General features: G+C 38.8%; 1 protein-coding gene across 1 annotated transcript in view; it reads right to left on the reverse strand.

Annotated features, from left to right (window-relative positions):
• The window catches only part of NUP188 (nucleoporin 188), a 49288-nt gene that overhangs the window by 14994 nt on the left and 14070 nt on the right, over window positions 1-20224 (reverse strand). Inside the window, exons 5-19 of the mRNA XM_043987672.1 lie at window positions 19330-19410; window positions 17334-17378; window positions 16266-16358; window positions 15839-15958; window positions 14793-15004; window positions 10222-10336; window positions 9223-9423; window positions 8013-8102; window positions 7460-7525; window positions 6307-6426; window positions 2010-2136; window positions 1110-1262; window positions 818-944; window positions 408-495; window positions 240-316 (exon numbers count right to left, since the gene is read on the reverse strand). Coding sequence (XP_043843607.1) covers window positions 240-316; window positions 408-495; window positions 818-944; window positions 1110-1262; window positions 2010-2136; window positions 6307-6426; window positions 7460-7525; window positions 8013-8102; window positions 9223-9423; window positions 10222-10336; window positions 14793-15004; window positions 15839-15958; window positions 16266-16358; window positions 17334-17378; window positions 19330-19410 — 1715 coding nt within the window. The remainder of the gene's footprint in view (window positions 1-239; window positions 317-407; window positions 496-817; window positions 945-1109; window positions 1263-2009; window positions 2137-6306; window positions 6427-7459; window positions 7526-8012; window positions 8103-9222; window positions 9424-10221; window positions 10337-14792; window positions 15005-15838; window positions 15959-16265; window positions 16359-17333; window positions 17379-19329; window positions 19411-20224) is intronic.

Raw genomic sequence — 20224 nt, forward strand, 5'->3', positions numbered from 1 at the left:
GAGTCTGTTGCTTTCCAGTGGAAGGAGAGGAGCCACAACTGAGCGGCTTCCCTGCCCTCACTCCTCCACCCCTTAAACCAGCCTTTCTTTCCTTGTCATTTCCTGTTTTCAAGGAGGGAGCTGAAGGGTAAGTGGAAACCAGAAGCAGGTAGGAAAAGTGTAATTATTCATATATTTCAATCAGTGAAGGTACTCTAGGTCTTGAACAGATCCGCCTCCCAAGCCAAAAGCTGACTCACCTAATCATTTGACTCATATTGGAGACAGGATGGGCTACAAATGGCAGAAATCCTGTGTGGCGAAGATCAGTCCAGACCTAGGAAGGGAAAAGAGAAGTTAAAGATATACGTTTTGCTCCATCTGTGCATATTCTATATTCTTTTGGTGCTGGGAAAATGGAACCTCACCTTAGCTGGATTCCGGGCAGCTAATACAGTCAAACAATTGACACAGGAAGCAATGACATCCACAGGAGGCGAGATCACAGTTGTTAACCTAGGTGAGGAAAGAAAATCAGGCCCTGATATTTCCTGAAAGTACTGTACTTGAAACAAGTAATACAATTTGTTTCATGACAAATATTATTCCAACTCTCTCCTTCCAAGTTTCTCTTCTCAGTGAGGCTAGATAAACAGGAAAGCCCTCTACTGGAAGAAGTTACTATACAAATGCCACCCACTGAATAAACTGGCTTTGGACCAATGAATGTGTTGTCCTAGTTCCTAGAAATTCTAACATGTCTGAGAATAATTACTAAGAGCAGGGAATTCCACTGTAAGTGTTTTTATAACTGGGAAGCTACCCATCAGCAACTTACCTCTGCAGCAACATGTAGATGCGTGATGTGATTGGCAGGAGACAGTCAGCTATAGACAAATCAGTGCTGATGACTTTGTGAACCAGGTCAATGATAGGTTTGACCCGCTGGCAGTGCTGAATCACATCTGAGGGGAAAGGTAGTTTGTGGACTTGAAACTAACTCCTTTTGGATCATTGACCAAGCCTATGCAAAGCAAATCAGCAAGACGGTCCCTTGATGGTCCCAAGTTATACCATTCTATTTATCCACTTCCCTCTCCCACTGTGACTGACTTCCACGTTGTTCTTACCTGCTGTTGATACTACATGTAGTAGCATTTCGATCTCACAAGTGAACAGCGTCCAACTGCTGTAGGAGTATTCCCAGCGTACTAGGTAAGCCCGGTCATCCAGCATTACCTGACCCACTGTGCCCTGAGGTATACGAAGATTGGTCTGACCCCCTACAGAAGGAAGAAAAACCAAGCTAATTCCTGGGCACTCAAAAGCAAGATAATTCTTCATTATCACCATTATTCTAATCATAGCAGTATTCTATTTACCCTTTTTCTTACTCTTTAGCATTCCTATCACTACATTTTAATACTGATAAAAGATCATATTTGTAAAATGGTTTACAGGTTCCAAAGTTCTTTCTTCACATTAACATCATTAGGAAGCTACATGAGGTACATATTATCCCCATTTTATAGCTGAGGCTTTAGAAATATTAAGTGACTTGCTCCAATGTTAAGTCACAAAGCTAGGACTTGAACCCTAGGTCTTGGGACTTCAATTGCTTTTCTATTGCTCTCCCCCCTATTCCATACTACTTCCCTAAAAAAACTCTATATTAACCTAGAAGAATTACTATTCTCAACAGACTCTAAGAGAGTGTAGGGCTCTCTAGCAGTCTCTCTGAAATGTTCTTTTTCATTAAATATAAATTATAAAGAAGATGCCTATTTAAAGGCCACTGTAAAATTCAATTAAGAACTACTAAACTTTCCATACAATCAAAAGTATCTTGTTAAGTTAAAAAAAATAAGCTCTGCTTTTTTGCAGGGCAATGAGGGTTAAGTGACTTGCCCAGGGTCACACAGCTAGCAAGTGTCAAGTGTCTGAGGTCAGATTTGAACTCAGGTACTCCTGAATCCAGGGCCGGTGCTTTATCCACTGTGCCATCTAGCTGCCCCCTGCTTTTTTCTTACCAAGAGGGTAAAGGAGTTTTGGTGTCTGCCTCCGCCAGAGAGTCCCATCTTCATGTGAGATCACATCATGGGGCCTATGTTTATAAAGCTCATTGTAGAAAGACATTTTATCCAGGAAACTATATACCTGCAGATAGAAATAAAAACCTTAGTTACCTAAAACTATTTCAGGGTCAAGCAGAGAAGACAGTCTAATTCCTCTTTTGATTTTTTCATCAGACTAGTCAACATGATGTCTTCCCCAAATATCCCATAGCTACTTTGCTATCACCTGGATAATTATAGCATTTATCATTTGTACCATTCATTTGGTAGTTAGGCATCCTTTATATGTATATAAGTATCATGTTACCAACTAGATGGTCAAGTTTATTAAGAACAGAATCTGTTTTCAGCTTCTTTGTATCCTGCTATTGTGCCTGGAGAGAGTAGATGCTTAATACACGTACTCAATATTTAGAAAACATCACTAAACACAAACTATGTGCAAGGTCTTGTGCTACGTGCTGAGGGAGTTGAAAGATGAATTAAGTATGAACTTAGATAAAGAATCATTGATTGTCTGGGATAACTGGAGATGAGCAAAAGCACTAAAGATAAGTAAAGGCCAGAAACAAGAAGAGTATTTAGTCTTGCAGGCCATGCTCCCAGTAATTCAGGATCAAAATCTAACTCTCCCCTCTTCACTTTCACTCAGACCCTCTGACCCAAAGGGTTCTGGTGGAGGATTAAAAATACTACTTTCTCCCCACCGCAACTTAGAAACTTCCCCTTTACCACCACCACTCAACAATCTCTTCCCCTTTGAGCGTCCTGCTATCCAAATCTATCCACCAATCTGGACCATGGTGACAGTTACCTACAGAACCCCAACAACATTCAAGTGTCTTCCTCAATGAGGTCACTGCCTGGTTCACAGACTTTCTCTCTCCATCACAACTCCTGCTTTTATGTTATGGGCTTTTGATCATCTTGCCATGACCCACAAGTGAACTCTAAAATTCCTTTATCTGAACATCCTCCCTCTACCTTATAACTCCTAACACTGTTCTTTGTCCTCACTGTGACCACTAATCCCTTCACCCCTCAGTTCTTTCCAGGGGCATCACTGGCTATTCTCTCCTCTTGTCCCTTTCTCAATCTCTTTGTGAATCAGTTCAACTCTACACTATCATTTACATTCAAATTTCTTGTTTTATTCTACCAATTTTGGATTGCCTCCACCATCTACCTCTTTAATTTTTATTGCTGAAAATAACTGGAGAAAAATCACAGAACTAGGGTGATTGCATCTGCTACAAATTTATACTACATAATCTCAACTGAGCACTCACTGCAGCAAGGTAATCTTTTATACCTCCCTATTAATCCATTATCCCATTCACCTTCTGCACTTCCCCTCCCCACATTCTCAGCAGTTACCCCACCTCATACTTTGCCCAAAAAACTGAGGCCACTCACCAAGAGTTCCTTGTTCTCTCTTCCTCTTGTCTCATTATTCAAACATCTTCCTCCACTGTCTCTTCCCTTAACCCTGTTTCATATGAAGAAGTAGCCCTTCTCCTTGTCTAGGCAAACCCCTCTATGTGGACCATTGATTCCATTCTATCCCATCTTCTCTTGCTCACAACTTTCATCTCTCACCAATATTTGATCTTTCCATATATACTGGCTCCTTCTCCACTGTCTACAAACACACTTTTGTCGGTCTCATCCTTAAAATACCCTCACTTGATCCAACCATCCAACGATGAGCTATTGTTCTTTATCTTTCCTCCTCTATTTAGCTAAAACCTTTGAGAAAGTCATTTATACTAGGAGCTTACACTTTCTATCCTCTCACTCACATTTAAACTATGCAATCTAGCTTCTAACTTCTTCACTCAACTTAAACCACTCTCTCTAAAGTCACCAATCATCTCTTTAATCCCCTTTCGCAGTTCTCCTCCTACCTGACTGTTCCTTATTCTCCTTTGCTGGATCTTTATCCACATTGTGCCTACTAATCATGGACATCTCCCAAAGAGCTGTCCTAGGTCCTTTTCTCTTTTTTCTCTAAACTATTTTATTTGGTGGTTTTATCACTTCTCACAGGTTCAACTATTATCACTATTGAGATTATTCCCAGATCTCAATATCGGGTCCCAATCTCACTCCTAAGCTACAGCTCTGCAACAATTGCTTCTTGGACATATCTAACTGAATGTCCTATAGCCATCTCAAAGTCAACATGTCCAAAACAGAATTCATTATCTTTCCCCAAAAACCCTCTCTTCTTCTCTATTTTGATATTAATGTTAATGGTACCACCATTTACTCAGTCACTTAGGTTCACAACCATGGTATTATCCTTGACTCTTCACTAGTTGTCATCCCATATATCCAATCTGTTGTCAAATCTCATCATTTTTACCTTCTCAACAAGTCTTGTAAACATCTCTTTCTCTCTAGTCACACAGTTATCACCTTAGAACAGGCACTGATCACCTCTGCCCTAGACTACTGAAAAAACCTTCTAAGTAATTTGCCTGTTTCAAGTCTATCCTCATTCCAATCCTTCATTCACTTAGGTGACAAAGTGACCTTCCTAAATCACAAATCTGTCTGTTCCCCGCTCCCCCCACCCCAAAATCCTGTTTGGCATTTAAAGTATATCACAACTTGTCCCCTTCATTCCTTTCCAATCTTCTTACACTTTCCTCCTCTCAAATACACTAAGATGCCGCTATACCAGATGCCTCACTGCTCTTCACCCATGACTCCAACCTACTGAGTCCATGCATTCATACTGACTGTTCCCTATATTTGGAATACTTCTCCTCACCTACTCCTGACTTTCCTCAAGACTCAAATCAAATTCCTTCTTCTACAGGAAATTTTCCCTCACCCTGCCCCCTATACCTAGTCCCTTCCCTCTAAGATTCCCTTCTATGTACATTTGTTTATCTTGTATGTGCATAAGTTATTCGAATGTTGATTCCATTAGAATATGAGCACCTTGAGAGTAGTGACTAGAGCCCTGCCTTTCTTTGTATGTCCAACATTTAGCACAGTGCTTGAAATATAGCAAGCTCTTAATAAATGTTTGTTGAATGACTAATAGGAAAATATATTTTGTATGACATCACATGCATAACTGACATATTACTTGCCTTCTCAATATGTGGAGGAGGGGTGGAAGGGAGGGATTTGGCACTCAAAATGTAAAAAAATAAAGGCAAAAATAAATAAATAAACAGATAAAAATGGTAAAAAATGTTTATTGACTGACATCCTCACATTCAAGCAGTTGCCAAATCCTGCCAAGTGTCCCTTTATGATATTTTATGATACCTTTTTGATTTCCTTTTATTCACGCATACTGTCATAACTCTTATTCAAAACCTCATCCCCTCTAGAGGCCCTGATCTAGTCTAAACAGCTTTCTAACTGATCTCCCTGTCTTCAGCCTTTTGCCTCTTCAATATATCCGTCATATGAGTTGCCAAATAACTTTCTTAAGGTATAGGTCAAAACAGCACTCTCTTGCTCAAAATAAAATCTGTAGAGGTTCCCTATTCTCTTTAAGATAAAAACAATCTCTTTATGCTGCCACATGTGGTTTGAACCTTTTTCAGCTTTATTCCAGATTATTCCCCTTTCTGTACTCTATGTTCCAGCCAAACTAGATTAGTACCTGTTCCCTGAACTTAACAAACTATCTCATCTCCATACATTGGCACAGTTTGTCCCAAATGTCAGAAGACTACAGCATCCCCTATCTCCACATCTCAGAAGTCTTCCTTTCTTTCAAAACTTAGCTCAGGTGCTGCCTTCCCAATGCAGCCTTCCCTAATTCCTGCCCCTAACCAAACATGCACATCCTCTCCCTCCTCAAGTTTTTCTAAAGGCTTTTATCTGGCTCTCTCTTTTACTTCCACCACTTCCTACCTCATACCACACCTGTTTCCCAAACACATTACTTCCCAACTTGTTATTAATCTCTGCACGTTATACAATAAAAAAACATCTCCTACCCCCCAACCCCAAATAGGGTACTTGAGGGAATAGACGGTCACATTTTATTTTTTTATGTCCAACATCTAGCATAATACTTTGCATAGAGGAAACACGCAGTGCTTGCTGAATTGGGCAAAAGACTAAGGCATTCAGATTTTGATGGTCACTTCCCAGCTTTCCCAATGGGACAATAGAAAGGACTTAAATTTAGGATAAAAGCTTTATTGACAGGATATTTATACAAAGCCTCATAAGAATAATTCTTTATGTTTCATAAGCATGTGACTGCACTACATACCTTTTTGGCTGTGGATTTCCCTGATACAAGGGCTCTTAGCAACTGCAAAAGGGGAGAGAGGAGATGGGGGAACATCCCACACACACTGTCCAGGATGATCCCAAGCCCAGAAGTTGGCTCCTAGGAGAGGAAGGAAAAAAAAAAATCAATTTCTCACTTTCAACAAATCAAAGCATAACTTCCCCCCATACACAATTACTGTCATTAAAGCAAAAACATATTTCTTCTAGTTTCTCCAGCATCCAAAACATAAAATCTTTACCACTGGAAGAAATTTTTTTCTCCCTAGCAACATATCATATAATAAAATAAATCCCACCCATATGAGAAAAAAGATATAATGACCATCTTTGATATACATCTTTTTTTTTAGAAATATAACCATTGGGGGGGCAGCTAGGTGATGAAGTGGATAAAGCACTGGCCCTGGATTCAGGAGGACCTGAGTTAAAATCTGGCCTCAGACATTTGACACTTACTAGCTGTGTGACCCTGAGCAAGTCACTTAACCCTCATTGCCCGTGTGTGTGTGTGTGTGTGTGTGTGTGTGTGTGTGTACACACACACATATATAAAAACCATTGATATTTACATCTTATCTAACAAATAGGAATTACAAATATTTGTATCTTATCTACCAAAAATGAATTACAAATTTGAATTGCAAATTTTCACTAGGCAGAGCCTCAGCCTAAATATTATCACTTAATACCAGTTTTTCCTAGCAATCTTTCGATTCTGTGCAAAAGCACATTCCCTAAGTGGGGGAAAGTTGAAATATGTAGACTCAATGAAATTTAGCAGATCAACTAGACCATATTACATAAGGAAGTAGAGTAGCAATAGGTATAGCTTGGGGGTTAGGAGCTTCTATTAATACTGAGAACAGTGTTGGCAGGTAATCATTTTCTCAGAAGCCAAACATGAACCCCAAACAGTTATAATACTTTCATAAGAAAACAGATGCACTACTACTGATCTTCTTGAACCCCATCAATAGGGCTCAAAAAAAAAAAAAAGGCACATGAGGAAGATGGTATGAAGAAAAGCTCCCAATAGGGAAAGGAATTAGTGATTCAGTATGAGAAACCCCTTTCCATCTAAAGAATTCTATAGCAGAAATGGAAGGATCACCTGACACCCCTAGACTTACCGTTCCCCAGAAGAGTTCTGGAAGAGAAGGGTCTGCCAGAACTTCACATGCTGTGTCAATGACATCCTTTAAAGGGAAAGAGAGAAAACAGATTGACTTGGCTTGGTAGTTTCTTGTCAGGCTGTCTTTTCTCACTGTCATGTTAAACCAGAAACATCAAACCTTCTGCTATTTAAACATGATAATATTATATTTCTCTGTATGATCTGTAAATATGAGTGAGACACATACAATTTATTCTATTCCTTCGGTTATCTGAAACTCAAGAGCTTTTTCAGCTGTTTCATGTTCATGCTTTACTATGTTGTAAAACAGATTCCTACCCTTATGGATCATGAAGATACAAGTAACAGCCAAACTCTAAAATAATAGTTTTCATGTTTTTTGAACTCCAAACTTGTTCAACAAATACAAAATGTAATTTCCAAAAGAGCATAATACTAAGAAGAACCATTATCAGGTATACACAAGCTATTATTCTTAAAAGGCCATTTCACTGGTAAGCAGTTTTAGGAGCTTTCATTCAAAGGATACAGGAAATTCCAATACTTACTTGCTGACTGCCTAATGTGTGTAACTCCAGTGAGGTAAGAACAAAAGAAAGCAGTCCATAGACGCACATGCAAGCAGTACTAGTAGTACACTGTAAAACCAAAGCAATCAATGAGGAACAAGATCAGTCCTACCCTGGTCCCACCCCCAAATCCAGACCAACCTTGCTTCAGTTTATTTGGGTACTTAATGGAGAAAAAGAATTTGAGGTCTGATTAACTCTCCCTAACTAAAGGCAAAAATGTCCAAGGATCAGAAAGGCCAAGGGAAATAATACAATTTAAAAAACAAAACAAAACAAAACATGAAGAAATGCCCTTGAAATTATCAAAATTCATGGAAGGAAGAAGACTAACATGCTGCTGCTACTACTATGACTAATAGCTGCTTACATTTAAAAAACCGTTTACAAGCATACTACATTTTGCTTTCTCAACCAATGCAAGTATTTTTCTTTTTAATTTTTATTTTCAGTTCCAAATTCCTTTTCTCCACTCCCCCACCCATTGACAAGACAGTAAATATTACATGTGTTATACATATGAAGTCATGCAAAACCTATTTCTACATAGTCATAGAATGCTTAAGCTAATGTTTAAGAGATGAGGAAATTGAATTTCACAAAGGTTAAATGTCCTGTCTACTGTCATAGAATCAGTCAATGCTGGCAACTGAGTCCCATGTCTGAGTGTGACAACTCCCCTGACTAGTACAGATTTCTATTCTATAAATAACTTAGTAGGATAAGTCTTTTGTTGTTGTTGCTGTAGTAGGGTAAGTCTTAAGAGAGTTGCCTGGGGCTCAGATAGTTTAGTTAAGCAACATGGCCACTGTAGCACAGTCAAGTTGAGTGTTCTTTCTACTATACATTGCCTTGTTGACAGAAAACATAGATAGGCCTCACTCATATATTCCTGAGAAAAGACTAGGAGTGCTTCTCAGAAATGAACTTAATACTACTGGTGTCACCATGATGGAACTATTTATGTGAATTTCTAATTTACTAAGCCAAGGGTAAATGATACAACTCACATCAAGTTTTAGAATAAGTTTCAAGAAACTTTCTATGTAACCTTGTTTTATCTGAAATTAAATACAAGTGGAAACTATTTCACCATCATTGTGACCAGGACTAAAGATGAGGTTAATCTTTAAGGAGCTGTTCTATTCTTTGAGCATTCCTTACTCCCAAACGCCCAAGACAGACTCACATTATTTCCTCCACTGGCCAGTGACCGGAGCAGTCGTGTCAGATACTGGAAAACATTGAGCTGGATGGCCGTGCTGCCCATCCTCCTGATGACATTGCTTGTTTCTTCTGGATTTAAGGTGTGACGGAGTAAAGCCCAGGCTAAAAGAACGGGGGCATGATGAGGGATGTCCCCTAAGGTCAACATCAGGTGGTCCATATTCTGTTAAAGGAAAAGGACAATAGCTAGTATAAATGAAATAGGAATGACAAAGACTTTAGTAGATGTCAATACCAATCACAGCTTTGGGATACCAATGGAATCCTAACACAGGACAAGAGGGTTGATTTCCCCTAAATATTACTTCCTACCATCATAAGAATATTGTAGTAATCATCATTGCTCCAGTGAGGTTCATTTAGATCACAAATTGTGTTAATAAAAGAATCAAGATGAAAAGAGATAAAGGCATCTGGAAAATCCTACCCTCACCAGTAGATTTTTCCATTTTCAGGAAGGATCACAAAGTACTCAAAATTTGATCAATTATCCTTCAAAATATGGATCACCATCTTGCAATTCATAATCTTTGTATGAGAAAATGTGGATGGGAGAGAAGGGTAAAGAAAATCAATCCTTCTTGGAAACTGAATGATCAAAGAGGCAAGGTGGTATAGTAGATAAAAGAGCCAGTCTTGGAGTCAGGTATACCTGGGTTCAAGTCCAGCTTCTGATACAAACTGGCTGTGTGACCTTGGGCAAGTCATTTAACTTCTCAGTGCCCCAGGCAATTTTCTAAGACTACAAGGTGCAGAACAGTTGCTGATCTATATTGGTTGGAAATCCTGAGGATAAATCCTATATTGGGAAATAAATTATTTTGTTTAATCTATATTATAATGGGCACATAGTTAGGGGAATCAATTTAATCAACTAACTAACCTGTCAAAGATGATCATATCCAGAGTGTTAACAATACTCCCAAAGAGATCTTCAATTACAACCAAATCCAAAGTTTACCTGACATATGAGCCCGTCCTGGGCAAACTGATGGAGCTCTGTCCTATCATCCAAAGCACATTTATGTAATGAGTCAATATCCATTCCCTCCACCAGGATAAGGGCACTGAAGTAGCTAAAAAGAAAAGTCATATGTAAAGCTCTAGACCAGACTGGAAAATAAGGTAGGATGCAATTAACTTCACAGTATACTATCATTTTTACCTAAAAAAAGATGAAATAAAAAATAAGAAATCAAAGATTCTCTGGAGAGTACAAAGCCAAGAGGAATAAAAGGAGCTCTGGAGAATACCAAGAATGAAATATACTTCCTGCTTCTTAACAGTGGACTCGAAGTATGAAATGAGGTATACATTTTCAAACATAGTTAACACTTTGATTTACTTAATTGTTACAAGTCAGCTAGGCAGGGAGGTAGAACAGTTGATAAAATGCTGGACTTGGAGTCAGGAACAATTAAATTCACATGCTGTGTGACCCAAAAGAGGTCACTTAACCTAAGCCTCAGTTTCCTCACCTGTAAAATAAGGATAATAATAGCACCTACTTACAATGGTTATTGTGAGGATCAAATGAGATAACATGCACTTTGCAAACCTCAATGCTCTATATAAGATACTACTATTACTTTTTTGTTTTGGGCCGGGCAATGAAAGTTAAGTGACTTGCCCAGGGTCACACAACTAGTGTCAAATGTCTGAGGCCAGATTTGAACTCAGGTCCTCCTGAATGCAGGGCTGATGCTCTATTCACTGCACCACCTAGCTGCCCCCACTATTACTTTTACAAAGCAAAATTATATTCGAGGGAAAGATGAGATGGTAGACAGCAAGGAAGTAACAGTGATATTAAAAAAACAACAACCCAGTAAGACTTTTTAAAAAAGGAGCTGGAGACAAATGTATTAGATAAAGCACATTAAAAGGTATTTGGCTACTTTAGAATTTGCCCTTTGCCACTGGTGTTACTTATGCCAATCTGCCAAGAGTCCTCCCTGATAGGGTCCCAGAAGCACAGAATTCCTGAGAGTTGAAAAAAATGTCAGCGGTCATCCTGTTCAAGTTGTATCCAAAAGGGAACACAGACTTAACATGTGGTCATCAAGTCTCAGCTAGATTTAGGCCTCCAAAAAGTGGAAATCGATTCCACTCTGCACCTGTGCTGGTCACCCTGCCTTCTAAAGCCAAAGAGAACAAGTCTAAACTTTCCTCCTTCTTCCTAACCTTTTCCTAATATGCCTTTCTTCCATTTGCACAGAGCTATCAGGTTCCCCCAAGTCTTCTCTTCTCCAGGCCAAACAACCCTAGTTTCTTCAACCAATCTTCATATGGCATGGACTCAAGACCTTTCACCACCAATACTTGTATGTCCAAATGGTCAAGCCTTCCTCTGCCACTCATGTCCTTCTTAAACTGTGAAGCACAGAAATGGATACAGAACTCCAGACATATTTTGACAACGGGAGAGTATAGCAAGACTGTTACCTTATTTCCAGAAATTACATCTGTTACTGCAACCCAAGATTGTATTAGCTTTATTAGTTACATCACCTTGCTGACTCACCTTACCTGACAATGGAGCATGGATTTGCTGGAGTAAGGAACAATAGACAACGACTTAAATGGACAAAATGGGGAGGTGGGGAAAGTAAAGAGCCTGAAATTCACTAAACCCTTTCAGTTAAAACAAACAAAAACTGCAAAACCTCCCTCCCTCCCCTATCTCATACTTATTAGTTGATTTTTTTTTTATCCTCAAGTAAGACTATACATATGACCCTACTGGATTTCATGTAAGATTCAACCCAATGCTCTAGTTTGGTAAAAATTTTTTGGCTTCTGATTTATCAATCCAATGTATTAATTATCCCTCTCATCTAAATGTCACCTGCAAATTGATGAGCATGCCATCTACACCTTTTTCCAAATCACTGACAAAAACATTAATTAGCACAAGACTAAGAACAGATCCTGGAAATCACCTGCCACCCTGACAAAGAACCACTGAGGACCCCTTTAGGAGAGACCACTCCCATAGTTCTAGATCCAGCTAATTACATCATCATCTAGGCCATATCAATCCATCTCCTTTACAGGAACAATGAGATACTTAATCCTTTCTAAAATAGTAACCAATATCTATAACATTCTCTTTAGCTACCAGTTTAGTAACTGTCAAAACAGGAAATTCTAGGTTAGTCTGACCTGACTAACATTCTTGATGAAGCCATTGATTTCTCTGCAATCATCTCATTCTTTCTAGATGTTCACCAACTATCTCTTTAATGAGTCATTCTAGAATTTTCCTAGGAATCCAAGTCAAATTCACTGATCTATGATTTGCAGACTCTGTTCTCTTTCCCTTCTTTGAAAACTTGAGTTTCATCCTTCTCCAAATTTGTGTATCTCTTTCACTCCACCATCTTTCAAATATTATTGAGGATTTAGCAATCAAATCTGAGTTCTTTCTGTTCCTGAGAATCTGAGTTCATCTGGGTCAGGTGACTCAAATTTATGAAGGGCAACCAAATGTCCTCTTACTATGTCCTTACTTATCCCAGATATCAGTTCAGTATGGTACAGTAAAAAGTGTGTTGAATTCAAGTCAAAAGCCTGGGGTTCAAATCCCACTTCTGCTACTTATTAACTGTGTGACCTTCAGCAATTCACTTAACCTCTCTTGGCTTTAGTTTCTCATCTGTAAAATTGGGGGAATGATTAAACAGCTGGCTTATAAGGTCCCTTTCATCACTACCACTATAATTGTTAAGAACTCACTCCTAGAACATTGTACACAGTTATCAAAAACATTGTGTGCTGATCAACTGTGATAGACTTGACTCTTCTCCAAAATAAAATGGTCCAAGATAGTTGCAAAGGACTCATTATGGAAAATTATCTCCAAATCCAGAAAAAAAGAACTGTGGAATCTAGATGCAGATTGAACCATACTATTTCTACTTTTTTGGTTTTTCTTTTTTGAGGTTTTTCCCTTTTGCTCTGATTCTTCTTTCACAGCATGACTAATGCAGAAATATATTTAATGTGATTGTACATATATAACCTAAATCAGATTGCTTGCCATCCTGGGGAGGGGGGAGGGAAGAAAGGGAGGGAGAAAAATTTGAAACTAGAAATTTTATAAAAACAAATGTTGAAAACTATCTCTACATGTAACTAGAAAATAAAATATTTTTATGATTAAAAAAAAAGAACTCGGGGGCAGCTAGGTGGCGCAGTGGATAGAGCACTGGCGCTGGAATCAGGAGTTCCTGAGTTCAAATCCGACCTCAGACACTTAACACTTACTAGCTGTGTGACCCTGGGCAAGTCACTTAACCCCAATTGCCTCACTAAAAAAAAAAAAAAAAGAATAAAAAAAAGAACTCACTCCTAGCCCTATTTGTTTGTAATCTCACAAATAGCAAAGTCAAATGATACTTTTTGCCATCAGACACACCATTTCTAACACTACTGATGTGGTAACCAGAGTATCAACATTTCTATTTTAACAATAAGGCTGCAGTGAAATGTATTCCATGTAGAATCTATGATAGCTAGATTGATTAGAGCACCATGATCATGGGTTCAAGTTCTATATGACTAAGTAATAAGCAGGCTTCAAATCCAGATTGTATTCTTTCTTTCTTATGTATGTATGTATGTATGTATGTATGTATGTATGTATTTTTGCCGGGCAATGAGGGTTAAGTGACTTGCCCAGGGTCACACAGCTAATGTCAAGTGTCTGAGGCTGGATTTGAACTCAGGTCCTCCTGAATCCAGGACCAGTGCTTTATCCACTGCACCACATAGCTGCCCCCCAGATTGTATTCTTTTATTTATTTTATTTTTTGGTGAGGCAACTGGGGTTAAGTGACTTGCCCAGGGTCACACAGCTAGTAAGTGTTAAGTGTCTGAGGCAGGATTTGAACTCAGGTCCTCTTGAATCCAGGGCCAGTGCTTTATCCACTGCACCACCTAGCTGCCCCCAGATTGTACTTTTTTTTTTTTTTTTAAGTGAGGCAATTGGGGTTAAGCAACTTGCCCAGGGTCACACAGCTAGTAAGTGTTAAGTGTCTGAGGCCGGATTTGAACTCAGGTACTCCTGACTCCAGGGCTGGTGCTCTATCCACTGTGCCACCTAGCTGCCCCCCCAGATTGTATTCTTAATCCAGATCTGCTATCTCATCACACAGGTGTGATATTTGGTCAGGAGGAACAGATGAACAAAAGATGTTTCAGTATAAATCAATCCTTACTCCTAATGAAAGAAATCAAAGTACATGCCCTATAAACTAAATCCATATAAAGGATGGTCATTATTATTGCTATTCGAAGTTCTAGACCACACATCTCCTAGTTCCACCCTCAACTCATTACATAATTTTATAGATGACAGTTTACCCATCTGCTCCCTAACTACCAAATGAGGAGCATATCCATTCCTTCATTCTCTCCTAAGGAAATAAAAATAACTAAATGTGTCTGTTAGGTGTCCTAAACTTGTAGACAAAAAATCAATACCTCGTATGCTGAAATGATCAATGTAATTCTAATTTAGACACTTACCCAATCCGATCAACAAAAGGATCCATGCTCTCATCCACCAAATGTCTGTTGGTCTGCCTACAACCAAACCCTTGTGCTTTGAACATCTTAGTTAATACCAGCAAGTCACCAGGAACCATCTCGAAGTAGGCATAATAAAGGAAAATAATTTCCAGTAGCATTGACTGCTCCCGCAGGCACTGAACAAACCATCGGGACACTTGGCGCTCAGTCTATATAACCAAATGAGAAAGAAGATCAAAAGGAGAGTTAGAAAAGAAACAGAGAAGATACAGGACTTCAATTCAACTCAACATTTACCAACTCCCTCCTATGTGCAAGGCACTGAGGATATAAAAACAAATATGAAATGGGGCCTGCCCTCAAGGAGTTTACACTTAAAGGGATACAATATCTACACAGATAAATAAATTCAAGCACTATACAAAGTCTGTTTGGAAGGACTGCAATTAAACCATCTAAGTTATTGTCTTAAAGATATTCACAGGGGCAGCTAGGTGGCGCAGTGGATAAAGAACCAGCCCTGGATTCAGGAGGACCTGAGTTCAAATCTGGCCTCAGACACTTGACACTTACTAGCTGTGTGACCCTGGGCAAGTCACTTAACCCCCATTGCCCCACAAAAACAAAAACAAACAAAAAAAGATATTCACAGTCCATTGCTACAATTGGTCTTCTATTATAGTATCCTTTAAAACTCCCTGCAGTCAGAAAGGACAGAGTAGTGATATCATCAATAAGTAAAATGAGGAAATTTGAACACTTGGGCTCATCGTTCCATTGGTTACTTTTCAGGACGTAAGTGAAATAAGTTATCAGAGTGAATAATATTAGGTAAAAGGGTTATTATGCTGAATTAAGTATTTCCTTGTTAATGACAGCAACATATGTCTCATGTCTGCTTTAAACTGCTTAAGACCAATAATTTTTTAAAGGAGAGTAGCTACATACATTTTCTAAACAAATAATTTAGAATACAATTTAGTACCCTCTGAAATAAAGGCACATAAGTATTAAGAACTAGAAAAGACCTAATACTAGCATACCATGAGATTTCCATGTGTTTCCCATGTAGGTGCCTCCATTTTGTAGAGCTCCTCAAACTGTTGCCGGTACTTTGTGACCAGATCCTTCTCCAACTTATCAACACACTCAGAGTACTCAACCTAAAAAAATTATGCACGATTATCTGTAGCTACAATAAGAGATATTCAAATGTATACGACCACAGATGATGTACAGTATATTAGCTCCAACACTTTGGACAATAATATAGAGAGTAATGAAAGCAGGAAATATGGGGCAGCTAGGTGGAACAGTGGATAGAACACTGGCCCTGGATTCAGGAGGATCTGAGTTCAAATCTAGCCTCAGACACTTGACACTTACTAGCTGTGTGACCCTGGGGCAAGTCACTTAACCCTCCTTGCCCCATTAAAAAAAAAAGAAAGAAAGAAAGTTGGAAATATTTACCCTATAAGGATGCCTCTCATCCTGGAAATAAGTGAGTAAGTGTAACACACAACGAAGAATACAGGTCCTTTCTTCATAGTAATAATCTGCAATCTGGAAAAACCAAAGGCATCTATATCAACACAGCCTGATGTCCTAAACTTAACAGGCATTCGATAAATGTTTGTTATTCACTGCATACAATGCCAGATTTTTGTCAGTGTGTGGGTTAGTTCTGCTCAACTGCTCTTTTCTCTCTTCTTATTCGATGTTATAAGAGACAGGAGAGGGAAGGAGTAGAAATATGCTGAAAATATAGGAGATAAAAAATAAACTATAAAAATATTTTTTAAATGTTTGTTGCTGATTACAATCGTGGTTACAAAGTTAGAAATTGTTGTAATTATGCAAGTACAGGTTCAGAAGCCCAAGAACCAATGGGGGGAAAAAGTTTTGAGTCCAAAAGAAATGAAAACCTTCATAAGTGAGCAAACTATTAATAAAATAAACATGTTTCCAAAAAAAGTCTTTGGCATCAGCTCTCAAACACAAACAATTTAAACAAACCTGCAAGGCTATACAAGACAGAAAAGCAGCACAGCCCACGATGGCCATCACAAAAATAACATGGATGTTTAGCGCATACAATTGGAAGCTAATTCCTAGGTGTAACTTTCTCATAAGCTATCTAATAGGAAACTACTTCAGAGTCTGTATAGTCAAATCCCAATTTAAAGGGAAATTTTTTGAGAACAAAGATGTTGGGGGGGCGGGGGAGAGATGGAGGGAGAGAGTAAAGAAATGAAAATTATTCTGATGTTTAGGACTGTAGAGAAAAAAAAAAACACAAACCCAAAACTAGCATGCTCTTATCTCCACTGAAAAGACGATTTCCAAAAACACCCACTTTAAAAAGTTCTCTTATTTCACAGATGAGTTAGCAGACTCCTTCACAAAGAAGTCATCCCTTCACTAATAATAAACTGGGGTCCTGCAAATGGCAGGAATCCAAAATGTTGAGGGTGATTAAACTAAAGGCTCTGACAGATAATTTTATTAAAAAGAATGAAAATAGTTACCACTACTGACCTTCAGGATCAGAGCTTGGCTCTGTCTCTCATCTTGTAGTACTGTCTGTAGGAGAAAAGAACATGAAAGAGATAATCTTATTGGCAGCCATTAACAGTATCCAAAACAATGCCAGACATTGAGGATAACTTTAATATTTCTTAAAAATAACTTTTGTAATCATCATCTTAACAGCCCTAAGAAACATCTTTTTATCTTCAAGTATCTAAGGGATACACCAATCACCTCATCAACTTTTGCTCTTCCAGACTTTAATGTCCAAGAAATGGATCTCAGCTTGAGGTATGGTAGCATTTCTGAAAGTTTATAAGTGTTTCCTAAGAATGATTTAAATTAAGCTCCTTCCCTTTAATCCAGCAATACCACTTTTGGGTTTTTTTCCCAAAGAGATTATAAAAAAGGGAAAAGGATCCACATGTACAAAAATATTTATAGCTGCTCTTTTTGTAGCGACAAGGAATTGGAAATTGAGGGGCTGCCTATCAACTGGGGAATGGCTGAACAAGTTGTGGTATATGAATATAATGGAATTCCATCGTGCTGTAAGAAACAATGAGCAGGAGGAGTTCAGAGAAACCTGGAAGGACTTGCATGAACTGATGATGAGTGGGATGAGCAGAACCAGAAGAACATTGTACACAGTATCATCAACATTATGTGTTGATCAACTGTGATAGACTAGATTTTTCTCACCAATCCAACGGTACAAGAAAGTTCCAAAAGACTCATGATGGAAAAGGCTCTCCAAATCAAGAAAAAAAAAAAGAACTGTGGAATATGGATGCGGATTGAACCATACTATTTCTTTTGGTTTTGGTGCTGTTGTTTTTCATTTTTGAGGTTTTTCCTTTTTGCTTTGATTCTTCTCTTGTAACATGACTAATGCAGAAATATGTTTAATGTTATTGTACATATATAACCTATATCAGATTACCTGCTGTCTTGGGGGTGGGAGAGAGGGAGAAAAATTAGAAATCTTATAAAAATAAATGTTGAAAACTATCTGTACATGTAACCGGAAAATAATAAAATACTTTTATAATAAATAAATAAATGAACGAACGAACAAACAAACAAATAAATGGAGCTCCTTCCACTAAATGTAACTACTAGTGTCTGACATTGCTGCCAATTTCCTAAACTATCTAGCTCTCCAAATAGTCAAACATTTATTAAGTATTTACTACATGCCCAGCACTGGGCTAGGTGCCAGGGATAGAAAAACAAAATAGTCCCTGGCCTCAAGGAGCTTACATTCTAATGGGGAAGACACCACGTATAATCTCATGTATAATCACATTCAAAACGCTTACAGAGGTATATACAAAACACATTTAAAGTAGATTTCCTAATCCCCCTAGCTGCTGGTCCTTTTCCTTTGGAGGACTAAGAAAGACCTTACTTATGCAGAATATACCTGAGCTGTGTCTTGAAGAAAACCAGGGCCTCCAAAGGGTGGAAGTGATGACAGAGAACATTCTAGACATGGGTGACAGCAAGCACAAAGGACTGAGATGGGAGATGGGAGTTACATGTGAGGAACAGCATGTCTGGACCACAGAGGGTTTGGAGGAAGGTAATGTACAAGAAGGCTGGAGGGAAGGATGAGGCCAGGCAATGATTTCAATACATCAAAAACCTGTAGATATGCTTATCACCACCACTGTTGTGGGTACTACATCTGATGCAGACTTCAACATCTCCATGACTAAGTAGATAAGTTTTCAAGGGCTGCTATAGCTCAAAATTCTTCACCTTGTAGGCAACCTAGTAATGAGCCTCTTCTGACCTTAACTAAGCTAATCCCTGGACAACAGACATGCAGTCCATCACTGGGCCGTATTTGTAGGACCTGCCACAACTTATACGCCCCTAATATAGTCTCTAATTACCCAGGGTCACCGTCATTTTTCAATAAGGCACCAGAGAAGAAGTTTAGTGAAGACTGTCAGAAATGAGAGATCATGAAAGGTTAGAAATGGACACAAATACAAACCTTTAGTGAGTCCCGGGTCCCCCTATAGTCCTCTTGAAGGTAACACTGAAGTAACTGCACACTCTGCTCTTCATCAAGGCCCTGAAACAAAAAGAATATATGACAGCATATTGAAAATAGTCATTTCACAAAAGAAACCACAAAAAAGAATAATGATGATGATGATGTTTAAACAACACTTACTATGTGCCAGGCACTAAGCTAAGCACTTTACAATTATCTCATTTAGGCAGCTAGGTAGTACAGTGGGCATGGAATCAGAAAGACTCGAGTTCAATTCCAATCTCAGATACTAAGCTCTGTGGCCCTGGGCAAGTCACTTAATTTCTATTTGCCTCAGTTTCCTTATCTGTAAAATGAAAATAATCATACCATCTACCTCCCACAGTTGTGAGAATCAAAGGAGATAATTGTAAAGAACTTAACACGGTGTCTGGCACACAGTCAGCGTTATATAAACATTAGCTGTCGTTGTTACTGTTGTTAGATCCTCACAATAGCCCTGGGAGGTAGGTACCATTATCATTCTCATTTTACACACAAGGAGACCAAGACAAATGCAGGGTAAGTGACTTGCCTAGTGTCACACAGCTAGTAAGCGTCTGAGGCTGGATTTGGACTCAGGCTTTCCTCATTCCAAGGCCAGTGCTCATACCCACCGTCCTACCTAGCAAAGCTAGGCATAATGGCACGTGCCTATAATTCCTGTTATTAGAGAAGCTGAAGCAGGTAGAGCACTTGAGCTCTGGATTTCTGGACTGCAGTAGGATTAAAGTGAATGGGATGTCCACATTAAGTATAGCTCCATACGGTAAGCCCCTAGGAGAAAGGCCTAGGCACCAGTCTTCCTATGGAGGGGCAAATGAGCCCAGGCTGGAAACAGCAGGTCAAAGCT

The sequence above is a fragment of the Dromiciops gliroides genome, chromosome 2 (assembly GCF_019393635.1).
Source record: "Dromiciops gliroides isolate mDroGli1 chromosome 2, mDroGli1.pri, whole genome shotgun sequence".
NCBI lineage: Eukaryota > Metazoa > Chordata > Mammalia > Microbiotheria > Microbiotheriidae > Dromiciops > Dromiciops gliroides.